General features: G+C 35.4%; 1 protein-coding gene across 3 annotated transcripts; it reads left to right on the forward strand.

The window, feature by feature from the left end:
- Positions 1-7,410: 7,410 nt before the first annotated feature.
- LOC126634525 (probable sugar phosphate/phosphate translocator At1g06470) lies at positions 7,411-18,249 on the forward strand. Of its 3 annotated transcripts, XM_050305037.1 has the most exons (13): positions 7,411-7,593; positions 8,077-8,869; positions 8,986-9,155; positions 11,006-11,091; positions 11,177-11,226; positions 11,914-11,981; positions 12,634-12,734; positions 12,860-12,872; positions 13,777-13,961; positions 14,424-14,510; positions 15,993-16,087; positions 16,465-16,630; positions 17,922-18,249. In XM_050305037.1, the coding sequence occupies exons 2-12, from the start codon at positions 8,343-8,345 to the stop codon at positions 16,583-16,585; spliced, it is 1,503 nt and encodes a 500-aa protein (XP_050160994.1). In that variant the 5' UTR covers positions 7,411-7,593; positions 8,077-8,342; the 3' UTR covers positions 16,586-16,630; positions 17,922-18,249. The 3 variants fall into 3 exon arrangements, with proteins under 3 accessions (XP_050160994.1, XP_050160997.1, XP_050160996.1); XM_050305040.1 differs by lacking the exons at positions 12,860-12,872; positions 17,922-18,249 and adding an exon at positions 16,829-17,902 and having other exon boundaries at positions 12,634-12,747; XM_050305039.1 differs by lacking the exon at positions 12,860-12,872 and having other exon boundaries at positions 7,413-7,593; positions 12,634-12,747.
- Positions 18,250-21,095: the final 2,846 nt, after the last annotated feature.

Below are 21,095 nucleotides of genomic sequence, written 5' to 3' on the forward strand. Positions count from 1 at the left end.
AGGTGAGTCTCCTGATCATGTACTAGAGCTATCATTAGTATCAGCACGATGTTGTGGTTGTGTAGGATTGGAAAAAGGTGGAATTCCAGTGTTGCTTGGTCTTGGGTGCAAAAGTTCTTCGAAAGAGTCAGCGCTGCTAGATCCCACCTCCTCCTCTAATACTCTTTCTACATTTATCCCTTCATTACGTGCTTCTTCAGCAACTCTGGGAGCTGGGTTGCCTTCATCATCATCTAAATGAAGAGGTCTAATCCATTGAAAAAGTTGATTACCCTCCGTATCATCATCTTCACTAACAATATCAAACACATCTAGTGGGTCACCACGGTCGACATGATCGATTTCTGCTTCCTTATCTCGAATTTGAAGCTTCATGTTGTAGTAGCAATAAACTAATTTTTCCAAGCTACTATGAGCCAACTTATTTCTTTGCTTTGTGTGGATGAGTGCAAATGTGCTCCAATTTCTTTCACAAGCAGATGAGGAAGCTGTTTGTGATAATACTTTTATTGCTAACTTTCTCATAGTTGGTGCATCGGTCCCATACATGATCCACCATTCAGCTACAATGAAAAATAATGTTGATAAGCCTAATAACTCCAACAAATTCTATTATAAACTTATAGTGAAATATGTTTATACTCACTAGGAGACATAATTGTTCGAGCAGCAACTGATGTTGGTTCTCCAAATGTTCTTCTTGCATCTTTAAACCATGTTAGCTGAATACAATAAATTGTGTTAGTTTAATCCAACAAAGTAATTATTATAATTTAAGTAATTGTGTACCTCATTTCCAAATTGGCCAACTGCTGGTGATGCAGGGTCTAATTTAGAGTATACATTATGTACAACACGTATAAAGTCACCATCATCTCCAACACCGGGTCTGTATTGGTATCGGGGATTCAAATAATATGCTGTTCAAAGAAACACATACTCTAATAAGATAAATAATACTTATGCAACTAAAGAAATGAATTGCAAATTATGACATAATTTATACCTGCTGCATGCAAATCGTGGTATAATGTTTTATACCATCGGTCTTCAATTATTTTTACGACCCACCTTGCACCGTGTTTTCTTTCCAATTCATCCTTCACTACACGCATCAACTCATATACTGCCCCCATAGTAGGATACACTTCTGTGTCAACGATCCGTAAAACTTTGTAAAGAGGTTCAAACACTTGACACACATGTTCTGTTTGACTCCAAAAAGCATGATCAAGCACTATACTTTCCACCATACGACCTGTATTTGAGCGGCTGAAATTGTGGTTGGCCCAATCGTCACTAGTGAATAGTTGCTTCAACCCTGCTTTCTTCTTGAGTAGGCTGTTTAATGCAATATAGTTGGTGGCGAATCGAGTGGTAGCTGGACAAATAATTTCTCCTCTGCAAAATTCACGCATCTTTGCCAACAACCAACCGTGATTGTAAATATAATTTGTGATCGTTCTAGCTCTTTTGACCACAGTAGCAACATTCTCTCTCTTCCCCATTGCCTCAAACATAAGATCAATACAATGTGCTGCACATGATGTCCAAAACACATTATGATGCTTCATTAACTTTTTTCCAGCTTTGACAAATGCAGAACCGTTGTCGGTCACGACTTGAACAACATTATGCTCTCCCACCTCCATGATTACATCCCTCAATAATTTGTAAATATACTTGTAATTCTTTATATGGTCTGAAGCATCAACAGACTTCAAAAAAATTGTCTTTCCCTTGGAGTATACCATGAAGTTGATGATAGATAATCTGGTCGGGCCGGTCCATCCGTCACACATGATTGTGCAACCATTAGTTTCCCACTTTGACCTCAACTTGTTAACATACTCACCAATGTCTTTATACTCCATATCCAAATATTTGTTTCTTATCTCATAGGGAGTGGGAGGTTGTACTCCAACACCGGCCTGTTGACATCCCACTACCATATTTTTGAAATGATGTGATGATGCCTTCGCAGCAGGGACATTTTCATAGATAAAGAACTTGCTAATTAGACGCCCTATTCCCTCCTTCACATTACCTCCCTTGAAATAACTCCAAACACTCTTTTGACGTGCGTTGGATGACTTATATAAACTTGGGGCTATTGGTGGTGTTGGTTGTGATTCTCTAAGACTGCCTCCCCGTCTCATTTGTGCACCACCACTTGTCCCGGAACCTTGTCCCCTATTAGGAATTTTATGAAGGTGTTCTCTTTCCCATGCTGACTGTTTGGAGGCACGTAATGCTTGTTTCAAACTGCGTCGTTCTTCAGGTCCCATGTCATCATCACATTCGTCCTCATCGTCATCATCATCACTGTCAACCGCTTGGCCATAGACTTCTCCCCGTAGCCCAGCTCGAATATTTTCCATTCCTTGTGTCATCTTTTCCTTCTGCTGTTTTTTATTTTTTAATAATGTGCTGATGAATGCCTTCACTTCTGGGGGGACATTATCGCATCGTTGGACATTTTTTGATGGATCTAATCCACTAAGATGATACTTCAGTCGTGTCACTCCGCCACTCTTCATTACCCGACCACAATATTTGCAAATTGTGCCATGTTTGTTTCCGTCTATTGGGTCTCCATGTTCCCAAGCTGGATCACGTTTACTGGACATCTTAAACGTACCTATATTTATTTTTCATTAAAATTAGACAATTATTTTTTGATAAAAATAAGAGAACCTAAATAATAAAGTTATTCTACAGAAGAATTAAATACAAAGTAAAGAAAATGATTGTAAAAAGTTAAGTAATTATACAAATAATATGGAATAATAAAACCTAATATTAATGAATAATAATCCAATTTGATAATAATTCAATTTAATGAATAATAATCCAATTTGATAAAAAAAAAAATCCTAATATAAAACATGGTGATGAATAATAATCCAATTTGATAATAATCCAATTTAATGAATAATCCACCAATTTGATAAAAAAATTATCCTAATATAAAACATGGTGATGAATAATAATCCAATTTGATAATAATCCAATTTAATGAATAATCCACCAATTTGATAAAAAAAAAATCCTAATATAAAACATGGTGATGAATAATAATTCAATTTGATAATAATAATCCAATTTGATAATAATCCAATTTAATGAATAATCCACCACTTTGATAAAAAAAATTATCCTAAATTAAAACATGGTGATGAATAATAATCCAATTTGATAATAATCCAATTTAATGAATAATCCACCAATTTGATAAAAAAATTATCCTAATATAAAACATGGTGATGAATAATAATCCAATTTGATAATAATCCAATTTAATGAATAATCCACCACTTTGATAAAAAAATAATCCTAATATAAAACATGGTGATGAATAATAATCCAATTTGATAATAATCCAATTTAATGAATAATCCACCAATTTGATAAAAAAAATTATCCTAATATAAAACATGGTGATGAATAATAATCCAATTTGATAATAATCCAATTTAATGAATAATCCACCACTTTGATAAAAAAATAATCCTAATATAAAACATGGTGATGAATAATAATCCAATTTGATAATAATCCAATTTAATGAATAATCCACCAATTTGATAAAAAAATTATCCTAATATAAAACATGGTGATGAATAATAATCCAATTTGATAATAATCCAATTTAATGAATAATCCACCAATTTGATAAAAACATTTCCTAATATAAAAGAATAATAATCCAATTTGATAATAAAAAAACCTAATATAAAAGAATAATAATCCAATTTGATAATAAAAAAATCTAATATTAAAGAATAATAATCCAATTTGATAATAAAAAAACCTAATATTAATGAATAATAATCCAATTTGATAATGAAGATGGTAAGGGAAATAAAATAATAAATAATATTAAACATATTAAAATTATCCTAGGGAATAATTATACAACATTACTTAATTACTTAAAACAATTAATATTAACATTACTTAATTACTTACAAAAATTAACATGCAAGTATTAATTACTTAAAAAGATTCACATACGAGTCCACACAAATTTATTTGTTGTTGTATAAATTACAATAATATAAATTTAAGTTTGTAAACTTACCTTAAATATTGAAGCCTTTGTGTTCAAGCTTTGGAATGGATCTGGAATGACTTTGAAAATGGTAAGGAAAATAAAATAATAAATAACATTAAACATATTAAAATTGTCCTAGGGAATAATTATACAACATTACTTAATTACTTAAAACAATTAATATTAACATTACTTAATTACTTACAAAAATTAACATGCAAGTAATTACTTAAAAAAATTAACATACGAGTCCACACAAATTTATTTGTTGTTGTATAAATTACAATAATATAAATTTAAGTTTGTAAACTTACCTTAAATATGGAAGCCTTTGTGTTGCTTGGCTATGGAAAGGATCTGGAATGGTTTTGAAAATGGTATGGGAAGAAGAATGTAAGTTAAAATTCGGTGAATGCCTCTGATACTCCACTGGATGAAAGAATGTAAGTATATAACAGACATTGACACTGTTTTGCATGTGAAAGACATTGACACTGTTTTGCATGTGAAAGACTGTCACACGCTTTCATTACGAAAGCAGTAGTATTTGTTGTGCATGTTCTGAAATTGCAAAAAGTTCTTTGGATCATTGGATCAGAGAGGTAGACATAGGTTTGGAATGATTTGGTTTTGAATAATTTGGAGCATTTGATGCTTTTTTTTCTTACACGCCATCACTCAGACAGTAAAAAAGACTGAAGAACTCACACTTCACCACACACACACTTCGAGACCCCCCCCCACCACACCACACACGCACACCACACACGTACACCACACACGGAGGTCTCTCTCTCGATCTTTCATTTCCCACTCCACTACCATATTCTCGAATCCTCTCAATCTCTCTCTTCTCTCTTCTCTCTCTGAGGTCGGTCTGAGCCATTGTTCTCACCGAGAACTTCTCAGTCTTCTCCCTCCCTTCCCCCTTCTCCAGTTCTTCCACACACACACAGAGACATCATCTCTCGATTCTCGATCCTCCTCGTCCGTGTCTCCGTGTCTCCCTGTCTCCCTTTGCTCCTCCCATCTCACCCGCCCTAAACCCAGCCGTCGACACCACTCCATAACCGCCTTCTAAACCACCTTGATCCATGGAGATCGACCGGAAATCATCGTAGTCCAAGCCGTCGACACCACTGAGGAGCACGACCTTGTCCCAGCCGTCTTGGATTCGTGAGGAAGACGATGTTCCAAGCTCCTACTTCTCTTCTTCTCGACTTTTACTTTAAATTTTTGTAGAGATTTCAATTTTTCTGCATGTTGCACCTTTGTTGTACTGAAATTGATTTTAGGGATTTAGGAATTAGGGTTTCTATTTTTGTACAGATTGCGATTTATCTGCATGTTGCTTGATTTTTGTACTGAAATCGATTTTAGGGATTTAGGAATTAGGGATTCAGTTCAGTTGCTTTGAATCCGAATTTGGGGATTTAGGGATTCGGTTCATTTGCTTTGATTTTTGTACTGAAATCGTTCTTCTCGGCTTGTAAACATGTTGATTTTTGTACTGAAATCGATTTTAGGGAATCCTGTATTGTAGATTCAGTTCATTTGCTTTGAATTAGAATTTGGGGATTTAGGGTTTCGGATTATTTGCTCCGGCTGTGTTCTCCGATGAGTCCATACCAAATATCGCGATAGTTTCGAAAATATCGCGATATTATCGATAATATCGCGATATTCTGCCGAAAACAAGTTGGATAGTTACTAAAATATCGGGGTCCCAAAAAAAAGATAATATCGGCGATATTTCGCCGATATTATCGATATTTTCTACTGTGCTCATACCACACTCACTCAGGGTGTCGCACCCTGAACCCTCACCTATTTTAGGGGGACAAGCTATTATCAGTACGGGAAATGATAAACACATATCATTTTTAGTTTCTTGCACACCTTTGTTTAATTTGTCCATTAATTCCGTTTAATTTATTCAAAGCTAATGATTATAAATAAATAAAAAATGTGTAAGAAGCTACAAAAAAGTGTATGAAAATACCTTCTTTATTGTTATAATGATTGAGTTTTACGTGGAATACACTTTACCTTCAATTTCGTACCAAACTTTGAATGCTAACAGTTTCCCATCAATTTTTTCATTTGCAAGTTTGTTTTGCACCAACCCCAAATATCATCATACATATATACTGGTGAACTATTTCATTTTAATAACAACTTACAACATAAAAGTATGACATGTCAATACAAGATATCTCATTGTCTTTAAAAAAAAAAAAAATCTAATTATGCACTCTAGTGATATTCTCTTCGTAAATCTATCTCTTTCTATATATATATATATATATATATATATATATGGAAAGTTAAAAAATCATCATATAATAATCAAGAAATTGCAATAGAAAAGAAAAAAAAGGAGGTTTGTTATGTTCTTATTATTCCTCGTCTACAAATATCCAAATTTTGATGCCTAATACCCCATAGATAGTTCGAACTGCATAATAACTATGTCCATGCCAGAAAGAGCCAGCTTGAAAGCCCCAAACTATAACTCCGTTAGTGGTCTAACCTTTTATCCGTCTTAGTAACCTAGCCCATCATAAGAAAAAATGGCCTATCCGGATCTATGGATAGAACTGATATTATTATATTAATTAACGCTAGAAAGCTAGACTCATTAAGTTGGAGGAAATGTCTTAACTACCAGAACAATCTCCGACTACAAATTTGACGTGTTTTTCATTTTTCATATGGTCTAATATTTTAATTGATTGAGTGTTGAGTTCTATAGATGAGTCCCGAGTTCTTTTTGTTGATGATAATAATAATAAAAAAAGTTGGGTCAAAATCACATCGGCGGGAATGCAGGCACCAGTGACCAACCTGTATCTTAGAAATAAAGCAAATATTAATAAGGGTTCGAGTCTACGATCCACCAAATCCAAATATTTCAATTCATGCCTACCCAATAAAAAAATAAAATAAAACCCTACCTAATAAAGCAAAATCCTACCAAACTATAAATTTCCAAGCTCAATATAAAAACCAAAATACTATACTTTCTTAGGACAATAAAATACCATATGATGACAAATTTATTTGTTTTAATATTAAATTAAAAACGGTTTTGACAATATTTTTTTTATTACATACGATAGAATGAAAGTTTCACAATCAAACTTGAAAATTACCGCTTATCAATAAAAACTGTAGTACTAAATTACCGCTTATCAATAAAAACTGTAGTACTAAATTGCAATATTTTTGACAAATTATGGCAGACATGAGCGCAATCATGAGAAATATCATTTTTTTTTGGCAAACCATGAGAAATATCATTGGGCAACTACATTTCCACCGTTTCATACCCCTCTGTCCTTTGACAAAAAAATCCCTCCGACACCACACCTACAATTTACAAACACCGTATGCATATTAATCTCACATCAAATTTTAATTAAAGCAAATTACCAAACAAATCCCAGATTGGATCTTTTTCTCCTCCTCCTCCTCCTCCTCAGCTCTATACATCTCTCTCTCTCTCTCTCTCTGGCAAACACGCAAAATTTGAGGTCAGTTCAATGCTCTTCTGGCATTCAATTTCTAACTCTGACCTTTCATATTTTATCTGTATATTTCTGTGTAATCTGATGGAATTAAGCTAAAGATTGTGGCCTTGGAGTTTGTGGGTCGTGCTTATAATCCGATGAGCTACTTTTTTGTATCCATTTTTTCATTCATTCATTCGTGTTTCATTTGATCTCAATGCTTTAAGGAACAGACCCAAAGTTGGTTTTTTGGGTTTGGTACCTGCTCTCCAGCTGTAATGCTTTATTCACTTTATTTCATTGGGTTCAACACTGTTTGGTTGCTTAGAAATTCTATGATCCACCCAAACTTTTCTCGGGAAAACCTGCAAGAGCTCAGCTAATCATTTATGTACTGAGTTGCGGGTTGTTTTCTTCAGAATTTTCGTTCTTGCGTCTCGTTGATTTCAGTTTAGCTTATATTGGACAATTTTGGCTTTTTGTTGATGGAATTTTTTATCTGAATAGCAACTGCTGGAGGAGTCTTCACATTCATCCAAGCATACCTGTTTGATTACTTTATGTTATCTGGTGGAAATTCTAGAGGAGCTTCGGAGGGGTCTTGAGTTTAGGCCAAGAAACTCGTGCTCAGAATGCTGTTTATGCGCTAGATAATATGGTGCGGTTAAGCTAGACAATGCTTTGGACTGCTTTTACGGAAACCTCATAGGCCATTTGGTAGATTGGATTGTGTTGGAGGGTATAGATGGATCTAATTTAGATCTTGATAGGAGATGGTAGGGAGTGATTTGACCACAAAAAAGGTCGGGTACACGGAAGCCAACTACGCTCAGAGTGGAAGCCACTCGTCAGGTCATCGCAGGGAGCCCTCATTCTCTCGCTGGTGCGATGAAGATGGGACGATGCATTTTGATCGTCTATTAGGAAATACGGATGCGGCTGCAGAAGAAGAGTCTGACTTTGAATTGCCAAAGCTCCAACAGGGTGAGCCAGCACACAATATTTTAGATAAGGACAAATACCACAATACAAAATCTCAGAAGAGAAATATGCACTTGAACGGTGGTGATACCATGGATTCTGCTGCTAACCAGGTTGGTGCAAACGGAAATGAGGAGTATTTGCCCTTTGATATCGAGAATGGGTCTGCAAGGGAGGCAAATGGTGTAGATAGCTTCATTTCTATGCATGACCATAAAGCATTACCACCCAATTTGGAGAACCCTATTACTCTTACAAATGTGTTGAAGACATTGTTCTTTGTACTTGTATGGTACACTTTCAGCCTGTTGTTGACCTTGTAAGTTGCCTCTCGTCTCTATTAATCATCAGATGTATATAGTTACTCAAATATTCAAATTACTTACTGATGCAAAGTTATTTCCTATGGTTTTCAATGTTCTCTGGATTGTTTAGGTACAATAAAAGTCTGTTAGGAGATGATTTGGGGAAGTTCCCTGCTCCCTTTTTGATGAATACAGTTCATTTCACAATGCAAGCTGTTTTGTCAAAGGGAATCACATGGTTTTGGTCTAATAGATTCCAAACTGGTGTTGCTATGTCATGGAGAGATTACTTCGTGAAAGGTAAAGTCATATTTGTTTTGCTTCGTTATTCCAATTTGGTAAATTGATTGAAGTTCTTGACTGAATAACCTAGTGCTTTCATCTTTTAATTCAGACACTGGTTGGTTTGCAGTTTCCGTGTTTTTATTGTTTGTTAGGATCTATACTTTCTTTTTTTTTTCTTTCAAATAGGAGCATTTATGTGGATTAGTTTCCCCCCATAATTTTTTTTCTCTTATCTTCTTTTGAAGATTCAAGTGGTATTTTGTTATGCAAAATGTAAAATTTATATGCTACCATCTATAACTCTAATAATTGTGGCCTGCGAAGAGGATGCAATGCATTTAATGATCTTTTGTAAAGCAACGATAGTTTTTTTGTTTGAACTGTGCCCTACACGTGCACCAAGCCATATTCATATCCAAAGGAGCATGTTCCTTGTGATTTTAGTCATTAGGAGCAAATAAGGAGTTTCAGCCAATGAGTTGGATGCTCGATTAGCGGAGAAAGGTTCTCTCCCAAGTCCTTGGAACTACATTTCTCAAGGTTATCTTAAATAGAATCTCTTTAAACTGCAATGCTGCCATCTACTCCTTGGCCTCCCATTCTTCACTTCGTGTTATTTCTTGGAACCTTCAGTTTTGTAAAAAACTTGAATGATAGACAATTATTAGAATATGCAGACTTGTCCACTCTAAGGGATATTTCTTTCCATCCTAATTGAGTAGAAGATCGTGGTGTTTCATCCTTCCTTTTCCTTTTCGTACTAATATTTCCATATTCAGTTGAGTTGGCCACCAATCAATTTGATTCTCCATTCGAGCCATTTGGCTTGGTTTGGAATACTGGTGTTCCAACTACGGTGCAAATTTTCTCATGTTGGTGGTTCATGGAAAGATAATAAAACACGTGACATGCTCCAGAAAATATGTCCCTTTCCATGTTTATTTACATGTGCGTGTTTTATAAAGAGGAGAGAGAGCAAGTATAGACCATTTATTTTGCATTGCTGATTTGGAATTGGCTGCTAGAGGTGGTTTGGTGTGAGTGTGACTGAGAAACTGAAATCTGGTGCTGTCAGAACACGGTCTGATTAATGTTGCTAATTAGGTGCTCACATTGTGCACGTGCTATTTTGTCCCTTTGGTGGTGTTGTTTGGTTGGAACAGAACAAGAGAATCTTCTATTGGAAGGAGGAAATGGGATCAATTTGGGAGAGAGACTATTTTCTTCTCCTTAGGATTTTCTGTCAAAACAAGAGAATCTTCCTTTTAGTATATATTTTCCTAATTGGGGGGGGGGGGGGGGGGGGGGTGTGTGTTTTCCAAAGGAGCAAGTGGTGAAGGATGCAGACTGCAGAGAGTTTAAGGACGCGTGTAAGTTAAGAAAATGACATGTACTCTCAAACCAACAAATGTAGATTTGTATAAGTTTTTAGAGGAATCTTAGACCTAGGTCATGAAGCATGTACGTATTGCAGGTTCTCTCATAATCTGCTTCCCTGCTGGGACTGATTTTGCATTTTTTTTCCTCGTTTAGAAACAGAGCTTTTGTTTATAATTGGACAAGTGCAGTATTAACAACTTTTACTTGCATCAGCTCGTTTATTATTTGTCGCAAATGACAATTATTGTAAAGGAAACAGAGTTGCTAAAGATTACGTCAAAATCAGAGTTCTTTGCATGGCATTTAATTTTTCATAGACACTTAATCAAAAATTTGCCACACTTCCTTTAGTGCCTTATGCTAATGTTTACAAAATATCCTTCCATTCTTATAAGTTTGTGGTCATATACTTGATACTTTTTATTTTATTTGGTAAATTAACTTTTCTATCAACTAATGCTACAGATGGACTTTGCCTTTCACAGTTGTACCGACGGCTATTGGAACAGCAATGGATGTTAATCTAAGCAACGCATCCCTTGTTTTTATATCCGTCACATTTGCCACAATGGTTGGTTACTTTCTCTACACATCCACAACCTATCATTTTTCAACTTTTATCAGTCAGCAACTGACTTCCCTTTCCACTTCTGCAGTGTAAATCAGCTGCTCCTATATTTCTCCTTCTATTTGCTTTTGCTTTCAGGTAAATTTCTTCCCATTAGAGTTTTGTACCCAGATTCCTTAATCATGTGCATAAATATCCGTACCTGAATGCTATCAAGTCTTTACTTTATGTAATCCAGTGCTTTTCTACTATCCCTATTGGTGCTTGAGCGATTCTTCTCCCTCATTTCTTATACTATAGTTATAAAATCTATTCTGGGTCAACATTAGTGTTGAACTGAACTATAAATTATATCATGCATGTCACTGTGCCACGCCCCAAGCCTCGAGACATGACTAAAAAGAAAACTAAAATAAATACTCTCTTGTCTTGTTTATCATTTCCAGTTTCCATTTCTGTGATTTTGCATGCTTGAGGTCAATCTTAGGTTAGGGGCCAAAATTTGTTTTTATGAGCTTTATGTATTATGACTGATAAATTGATAATGAACCCCTAAGATGAAGAAAGTTGGGTTCCACCATAACACCAAGCACATGCAAGGTCTCTTATTTTCCCGATTTGGGATTCATACTCTTAATGTAAGAATCTGTGCGGCCTCTCAATCAAATATTACCTCAATTAAGTAGTAAATTTGAGAATGGGTGTTACAAATTGTTGTCTAGAAACCCTCTACGTTAGTGCTTATTGTTTGGTTTCCACCACTTTCCTTTTCTCTCTGATTGTGACTCTTGTCCTGCTGTGCACTGCAAATTCGCTGCTTCATAGATTGGAGTCACCAAGTGTTAGACTTTCAGGGATCATATTAATTATCTCCCTCGGAATACTATTAACAGGTAACAAGCTTTAGCATATAATTTATTTCAATATGCACATATTTTCTTTTCATTTTATAAATTTTATATTTCAATTCTCACGATGAAAGATTCTTTCCCTTCCTGCCCCTTTCTTTCTTGCTTCTCGTTTCATTTATCTCTACTTCATTCCCTCTCATCAATCTTTTCAACAATATTGTGTTTGCTTGAAAGAAAGTTGAACGGGACATTTTATACTTCTAATTTTAATGAACTTATCATTAGGCTTTTCTGCCATCTCTTTGTTAAATTAAATCTGTCCTAAAGTCTTGCTATTGTTGGGTTTGGCCTATTTATGGAAATAACCAAGGTCCCCGTCACGTTCCATTTATAATAAGATATCTTTGTGATCACATTCGTGGAACTTACAGAAACTTTTTAAAAACTTATTGTATGTTTTAGAATTTAGTGCAGATTGATCACTAAGTTTTTGAACTTGTAAAGGTACTTTGAGATTTTAAGTATCTCAATCAACTGAGACCTCAATTTAAACCCTTACCATTTTTGTTGATTTTTATGCCACTAGTCCTTGCTTTAATTAGGTTCTTAAGAAAATTTCTCAGGTGGAACTTTTAATCATGTATGATTTCCGATGTTAATGTTTTCTTATCTTTCCATATTGAATGATGTGCAGTTGCAAAAGAGACAGAATTTGACTTTTGGGGATTCATTTTTGTCATGCTTGCTGCTGTAATGTCCGGCTTCCGTTGGTGCATGACCCAAATTCTTTTGCAGGTGTGTTTTCTATGTGTTACTGGGTTTCAACCATTTTTCACTTTTAATAATTACATGCTCTTACATGATTTTATTGGTTTGTTATGCACAATGCTCGTGAACGTTTTCCCAAAATCGAAATAAAGAAAGAAGATTATGGTAAGTGTTATTTGATATTATTGCAATCTCAATATTTTTGCAGTGTTTCACTATTATACTTCACCTGTTGTCTTCAAAAGAGTTCTTGCACCTTGTATAGGGTCATCAGTTGCCACTATGGTGAAATCATTACATGTAATATAAATAACATGTCAATGTGGCCAGTCCCTGCTAGAGTTACAACTTATTCAAGTAAATTGTCGTTGTTGCCAAGTGTAACAGTTTTCCATTTTCTAATAATTTAAACAAATATTTTGATTTGTAAATTCTACAAGTTCTTTTGAAATAAGAGCATCAATGCATATAGAAGTACTTACATTCACTGCCACGATATTTTATTAATTGTTTTCATATTATATACTGTGAGTCCTCAAGTAGTTCGATGGCGATATGATTATGTTCTAAAGATATGTAATTTATGATGTCATGTTTATTTTCTCATCTAAAGATATTTAAAATTGATTCAATATCTGTAGTTTATGGTAATTTTGAGATAGTACTAATATCGTAATAAAAGAAGACATACTTGTTGATTTTGTTGTCTGCGAGACTATATTGTAATGTTCGAAAATGTTTTCATCACGTTATAGCACAAAATTCATACTTGATTTAAAGAAGCTCCACCTTATTTTCCAATGATCTCACCCAACTGAACCGGACCAAGTTGAGAGATTACCATTGGTGATTGGTTTAGACAAGATTTTGGCACTGGAATAGTTATGGTTATGCATGCAGTCAGGTTAGATGCAATTCGCACCAGGTTAATTCCTGGTGTCAATTTTATTTAGATGGGAGTATTTCTATAAGAATCAGGACATTATCTGACTATCTTCTCTTTTTCAATATATAAATGCTGCAAGTTTGCATAACATACTCTTACTGTAGTTCTGTTCAATTGCTCTAGGTTTGAGAAATCCGCTTACATTGATGAGCTATTTGACCCCAGTGATGGCAGTATTGACTGCCCTTCTCTCTCTTGCCTTTGATCCGTGGGATGAACTTAGAAAAAACAATTACTTCAACAATCCAGGGCATGTCGGTCGAAGTTGCTTGCTGATGCTTTTTGGTGGAACCCTTGCCTTTTTTATGGTAGGAGAATAGTGAAAACTTTTTCTTATTACAAATTTTTTTATTTATTTATTTATTTTTTATTTTTCTGTATGTTTGTATACTTGAGACTTTTGTTGTTGACTTTAAATTTGGGTATTATGTGAGGGCTGAGGAGCTGCTTTAAGTTTAGCAGGATATGTGTTGACTAGTTCCTGGTTTAAGTTCTACTTTGATTTTAAACACCCAAGTATGTATGTAATAAGGTCCTTGAATAGAGATCCCTTTTTTTTTGTTAGTGGTTAGATTGGATATGGATGGCTGAGACGCATAGGAGTTGAGAAGATATACACTCAAATCATCTCTGCTATTTATATATAATTGAACGGTTGAAGCAGAGGTGTTTTTACGATCTTATAAGAGAATAGTTACATACATGCATATATATACACTGTATAATCATCAAGCAGGGTTTAGGCTGACAAAGCTCTCCTTTTCCTGCAGGTATTAACAGAATTCATTCTTGTCTCCGTAACGAGTGCTGTCACAGTAACAATAGCAGGTGTTGTTAAGGAGGCTGTCACTATATTGGTATGTTCTGTTTTCTATGTTGGTCCTTTCTTCTAAATTTCTGGTTGTCTTACCTTTTGGACCTACTTGTCCTAAGCTGGACAATCTCATAGTTATATACTTTTTGTTTCTTTTAAGAATTACATGAGTACTGTTATACATAATGGCTCATCAGTGCTGTTAAGCAGATTCATGTAACTGTCGTCTCTTGATTCTACTCTTGTGAATGCTAGAATGACTTCCCTTTAGAGTAGGGATTGATCACGAAGCATCTTCTTATTGCAATGTGTAGCATGTTATGCGCCTATCAATGTTGTAAATCTTGGTTGTTACCCTAATTGTCAAAAACAAACAAGATGTTTGATATATAGAACCTTAGGAGTCTACTTTCCTGACTAGTGGTATACCCACTGCCTGAAAAAGTTGTCTTGCAAAAAAATAGTGAAACTTTTATTTATGAGTGTATCTATGTGTGTACTTGTAATGTACCCAAATGGTTTCATTGGCATTACAACCACATTCACTTGGAGAAACAGAATCCTTTTCTTTTTTTTTTCTTTTTTTTTCCTTTTCTTTAATTATTCGCATTGTGTGAATATGTAGTCCTAACAAATTTTTTAGGCTAATTTCAGTTTTAGGTTGAGAAGTGTTTTGTCAACGTCTTTTCTGTAGAAGGTGACATGCTTTCAATCCCTGCATGGATTCGTGCTAGTGGCTGCTAGTTACAGTTTACCTGTCTATGCATGTGAATTCTGTTGTTGTCGAACTGTCTGTATGCCTGAACAGTGTATATCAGAGGGAGAACTATATGCATGTATCACTATAGTTCTTTTTTACCTTAAATAACAGTTGATTGTCTGGCCTATCCTTTTGGAGATAAAGGAATAGTTGACTTGACTTGAGTGGTGTGGAACTGGGAGGCCAAGGCTTGGAATATGTTTGGATTCTATGGTCGATATCAATGATTTCTGCTTTCCTACCTGATTTGAAAAACAGTAAACTATCAAGTGGCAACAAACAAAAGACTTCCTCATGCCACTGATTGCGTGAAGAGAGGAGCAACTAAGCTGGTTGCATTAATAGTTTAATACGATAGTTTCATGTTTTAGAGCTTTATCTCTTAGATTCCATAAATTAATTAAGGAGTTGCATGAACTAGTTGCAGATTGCAGTGATGCCTGATTTAATTCCCACTTAGTTTACATTTTCTATGCGCGAACTTTACATTCATGATTTGCTAGATCCTAGATCTATGCCATGGGAGAGTTTGCAAACAATCTGGTTACTCACATGTTAGATCTTTCTTTTATGCTTTGTACATGTTCTGATTTGAGTCTCTATGGATTTTAGTGGATAGAATCATAGAAGTTGAAAATTTCTGTTTATCATTTTGCGTTCTTGTCTTCTTTTGATGCTGATCAGGTTTCTGTACTTGTCCATATATTTATCCTGGAGGCCAAAATTTTGTGTTGATTTCTGATCCTATCATTTTGTCATACTCAGGTTGCAGTCATTTACTTCCATGATGAATTTACCAGGTTGAAGGGAGCTGGACTCTTCATAATTATGCTTGGTGTTAGTTTATTCAACTGGTACAAGTAAGTACTCTTTCAGTTTGGGGAGAATCGTTTGCTCTTTTGCTTATGCTGTAGCATGTTCAAAAGTGAAACAGTCATATGAAAATTGTTATCATCCATTAGTCTGCTGAAAATATGTAGTGGGATACCTACATTCAGTAATTGAATAAATACATAAAATTACAAGTGAGAATGAGTAACAATATAGGCAGGAGAGGCAGAGAAATTATGATTGGTAAATTTTGGTTTTGTCTAGATATATGGTTGGGGAGAAAAGGAGAAGATAGGAAGTGTGTAGGGAAGTAGTTTCTGCTTGGATGGAAGTAGGATGAAGTAAAAGACAAGAATTTTTAAATACGTAAGTCTCACTCATGATTATTTATGCATTTATCTTACAGATACGATAAGCTAAAGGCGCGTCATACAAGTGAAGATGACATGGAGGAACCAGTCTCGACAAATGTTGTTGCAAAGTATGTCATTCTTGAGGAGACAGATGAGCAAGATGATGGCAGATGAAAGCTTTACAAAGTCCATGCATCTAAATTTGAAGGAAGCCAAATTGTAAGTTCATGAACTTCTTCAATCATCTGAAATTTATGCTAATTGCTTGGGTTGCCAAGTCCATGCACAATTCTGTCTTACTTTGGGATATATGTGTATCAAAGAAACTTGTCATTCTCCAATGTGACTGGCTTGTCGTTACTCCTTTTACATTTATGGATCTACTGTATTTAGATGAGGCCATTTGTATTTCTGTAGTTGTCTGCTTGGTGGTACCCTATTGGTGGTTATTATCCAGAATACTGTCTCAAGTGAAGGAGGTACATCACAGAGTTTAATGTTTGGGAAATTATGGATAACCCCCTAGTTACAACCCCATCCATTGTTTACCCACAGCTTTTGTTCTATTTATTTGCCGCCCCCTTAATTCATTTTGGTGTGTAAGATCTTCATTCGAGCTGCAAAATCAACTAGCCCAGTATGAGTCTTCTTACTTGAAGCCCTTTTTTGTTGCACCCAGCCCTGTTATGAATGTCCAAACGAATAGGAGGTTGCAGGGCCAATGGCGGCTCACCAATTGCCGGAGTTTTGGGGTGCACTGGGCATGCAAGGGACACAGAAATGGGGCTGACGTTGTTATAGATAATTAGAGAATTCCACAATTACAGATTAGACATTTGTATTCAAACAGTCACAAATCAAATAGTTACAGACCAAAATAATTGAAAATAAACATAGTTTCCCTTGCTTTTTCGCTTTTTTGTTGGATTTTCTAAAACCTAGTGAAAAAAACCAGAGCAATGACTAGACATGGAGGCTTCAAGGTGAGAGAGTAGAGAAGGAATCTGGGTTTTGGGAGAGGAAGTGGGTGGAGGTGGATGCGGAGAGGGGTTCCTGGTTCAAACTTAGAAGTTTTCCACTGTTGAAGCACATGTAGGGGGCGGAAAGAAAAAAAAGAATAGTTTGTCGGGTGTAAGTAGAGGATAAAGGTTTTATAAAGGGCGTAAATAATAACTGGCTCTGTAATGTAAACTTATGATAGCTCTAGTCATAAGTTCTCTTAAGTATTAGGTCCTAAGAGTTTGTTACCTGGATCAGGATCTTAGTTTTCTTTCCGTTACCTCAATTTCTGTCCAAAACATACAATTTCCGTTTTTGACTGCGAGTATCAGTCATATTCTTAATTGAGGTTGAGTAGTCGGCCATCCAGTCCATAGGTCAGTGAAATGTTATTCAGATTCCTGGTAAAAATAGTGGTTCTCTGTTAACCGATGCACATTGTCGAATTCTCATGCAATCTCATTTGTACAATAGGTTACTCTGTTAACTTGACGGTACATCATTTACGCAGGAAAACTTTATCTTCATGCATCTTGGTGAAGCTTTTGGCAAGAAGTATATTTGTCCGAGAATCAACACGAGGCGAGATTCTGCAGCCGCTGCCAAAAATCAGAAGAAGAACTAAATATTTACTTTTAGTATATACGGAATGTTGTTGGCTAGGAGGTTCGGATATGAGCGTCTCGATGTCAAATTCAATAATGCTCTATTTTTTCCTGATTATTTTTGTTAAAAGAGGGTGGTGTTTGCAACTGCAAGCTACCCAGAGTTTTGTAATGCCATCATTCGCGATGGACTCTGTCATTGCCCTTTATGTATATTAAAAATCGAGTTTTTTATTTCCCTTGCTTTTTTATTTTTGTATTTGAATCACAATAAAATTTATTTCTCACAAGAATATGATATTATAAATTCTCCTTTCATCAAAAAATCTCATGCAGAGTTGGAAAAACTTAACAATTTCTTTTAGTGATTTGTTGTGTGCAGCATTAGTGACTGCTTGGGAAAATGGAGGATTAGTTTTCGTTTTCTCTGCGCCTCTCCCACCGTGCTCACTCTTCTATATCTCATGCGAGAATTAGTTTTCATTTTCTCTGCATCTCTCCCATCGTGCTCACTCTTCTATATCTCATATCTCTCGTATGTATTTCTCCTCTATCTCTTAACACAAAAATGATAACCGAAAATCAGAAACAATTGAAAAGAAAGAACGATCAGTGATGAACTTGAACAGATGTCAGACAAGAAAGACATGCTGGACGCTGAGGTTAAATGTTAAGCGTTACCCAACTTCAGTCAATCTTGTCCTTTGATTTTTATCAAATAACATTTGCGGCTATGATGAGTTTGGAAGTGATAAGTTGAAGCTGAATGTTGTATGGCATATAATCCCCAATCAACAGATTCCTCAAACTGCGTTCCACTTCGATGATACGTAATAGTAAATGCTACAAGTATTGGATGACCTAGATTCACGGGACTCAAAATTAATAAAAACTAAGGGTTATATTTGGATACTTTTACAACCCACGTATTCCTAAAATGTTAAGAAGATTCTCTCAAAAGTTAGACTCTTTATAGAATCTCTGTCATCTCATGTTTTTACACAATATTTTATATTATTGGCACGTGGATTGATGTTAAATTGTGGGATCACATAGAGCAATAACAGAGCTAGAAATTATTCGGTGAGTGAGCTAAGCTAAAATTATTTCTACAAAATCAAATACTTAATTTTTTTTGTTGACTTCTAGCCTTTGAAATTTCAAATGAATAAAATAAGGAAGGTATACAAGTTTTAATTTATCACTATTAAATTTTAGTATTGGTCAAAGTGATGAGTTTATTTAATACTTATTTACTATTATTTTCCTAAAACCAGCTCTAAGATTTATACTTTTATTTGATAGGTGGGTTGTGACAATTAAAATTATAAAATAGCCCAAGTGATTAGTAATTTTAAGCTTAAAGAACTAAAACTCTTCCTATGTTGTAGCCCACCGGAGTGTTGTACTTGACTCCAACGGTAGCAGAGACTCCATAGAGAGTCATACTTTGAGAGAGTCTCCTTAACATTTCTCAAACAAAAGTCATTAGATTCCATTAGATTATTTGATCTACGACTCTTGCTAAGATTTTAGAGCATCTTCAATGATTTAGGCAATTGGATAGGCAAATCAATTTTTGTGACGACTCGTCCCTAATTTGACAATTTTATTAACTTTAAATGAGTGAATTGACGGAAATGTCCCTAGAGGCAAGGATTTTGACTTTCGTTGACCGTATTTTCATGACACGTACGAGTTACTATTTTGTTGTATTCTCGAAGTACTCAATGGTACAAACGCGTAGATGCAAGCAGAATTGAAATTGGAGTTACGATGAAGATTTTACGGAACTACGATCATAAAGGGCGTATTAGTAATTCCATTTTGAAAGATATTTTTGTATTATTTTATGAGACATGTGGGGCCCATTCCTTCACCATTACCATGTCTCCCTATCTCTCAGGACACCCTTTTTCCCATTTTTCAAATCTCCCCATCTTATTTCCTCCACTAGATGGTTGCCACGTCACTTTCTCCTTCTAACCCTCTCAGCTTTCATCTCCATCCCTCTTAAACTCTCTTTCTATTCTCTACACACGCAGAGAGGCCGAAGGTCATACACCCTTATCATCCACTCTCTCCCTTCATCTCTAAGTTATATGCATTGCACAGAAGGTGCAGCAACACCGGTCCATCATCACCAGCACCACCTCAACAAGTTCTTAGGCCACCATCAATGCACTGTCTCACCTCCCTCTCCTATTTCAAACCCTTATTACTAACCCTCAATTTTCCCCTGTTCTCTTATTTCTCTGCAAGCACTGAGAGGTATAACCGTAGCACATCACACCACCTCAGGTCACTGAACCATTACTACTATATCAACTACCAAACCCTCATTCGAGAACTAAGCTCTATGGGCGCGTATAGACCGAGGAGGGATCCATTTCGAGTTGACCATCTCCAGTGAGTTTCTTCCGTCCACAACTAAGGTGGGCCTCGAGAGCACTCTATCTCCCTTCTTTTTTGTTGTTTGTTAATGATCTTAGGGTTTTAAACTTATTTTGGTAGGGTGTGGTGACTGAAAGGACGAAATGGAACTTTTCCCAGATTTCTACTACACTTCGTATTAATTTTGAAATAGACAAATTGTTCAGAAAAATCGCTCGGATATCAAATTTTAGTTTTGACCATTAATGTTTCAATCACCCAACAAATACTCTGCTAAGCGAATCATTACCGTTGGTGATTGAATATTCTAGAAGCTACCGTGGTAGAGAGATGTTATGCATTAATCTAGTTACTTTGTATTCTAGATTGATGGACTTGTTTTGACTCTCAAATTCTTAATTGTTCTTTTAGCCTTCCCGACATAGTTTTCGCTAAATCCGGGGGAAATTCAATATGAAGTTGCTGGCTAAGGCATTGTGAACTACATTGTTCGATTTCATGGTATGCATGTCGTTGTTGTACCTCATTGTGATGCGTGTTTAGCTTCCAAGTCTTGGTAAGCCTTGTTGAAGGTTATGAGTACTAAGTTTTTGTCCAGTATCACATTTTTACCCCCAGATTAATGATCAGTTTGAACGAACTAGCCAGACCTTAGTGGACGTATTACATTTCGTCCGTTCTACAAT

This window comes from Malus sylvestris, chromosome 9 (genome assembly GCF_916048215.2).
Source record: "Malus sylvestris chromosome 9, drMalSylv7.2, whole genome shotgun sequence".
In the NCBI taxonomy this organism is placed as follows: domain Eukaryota; kingdom Viridiplantae; phylum Streptophyta; class Magnoliopsida; order Rosales; family Rosaceae; genus Malus; species Malus sylvestris.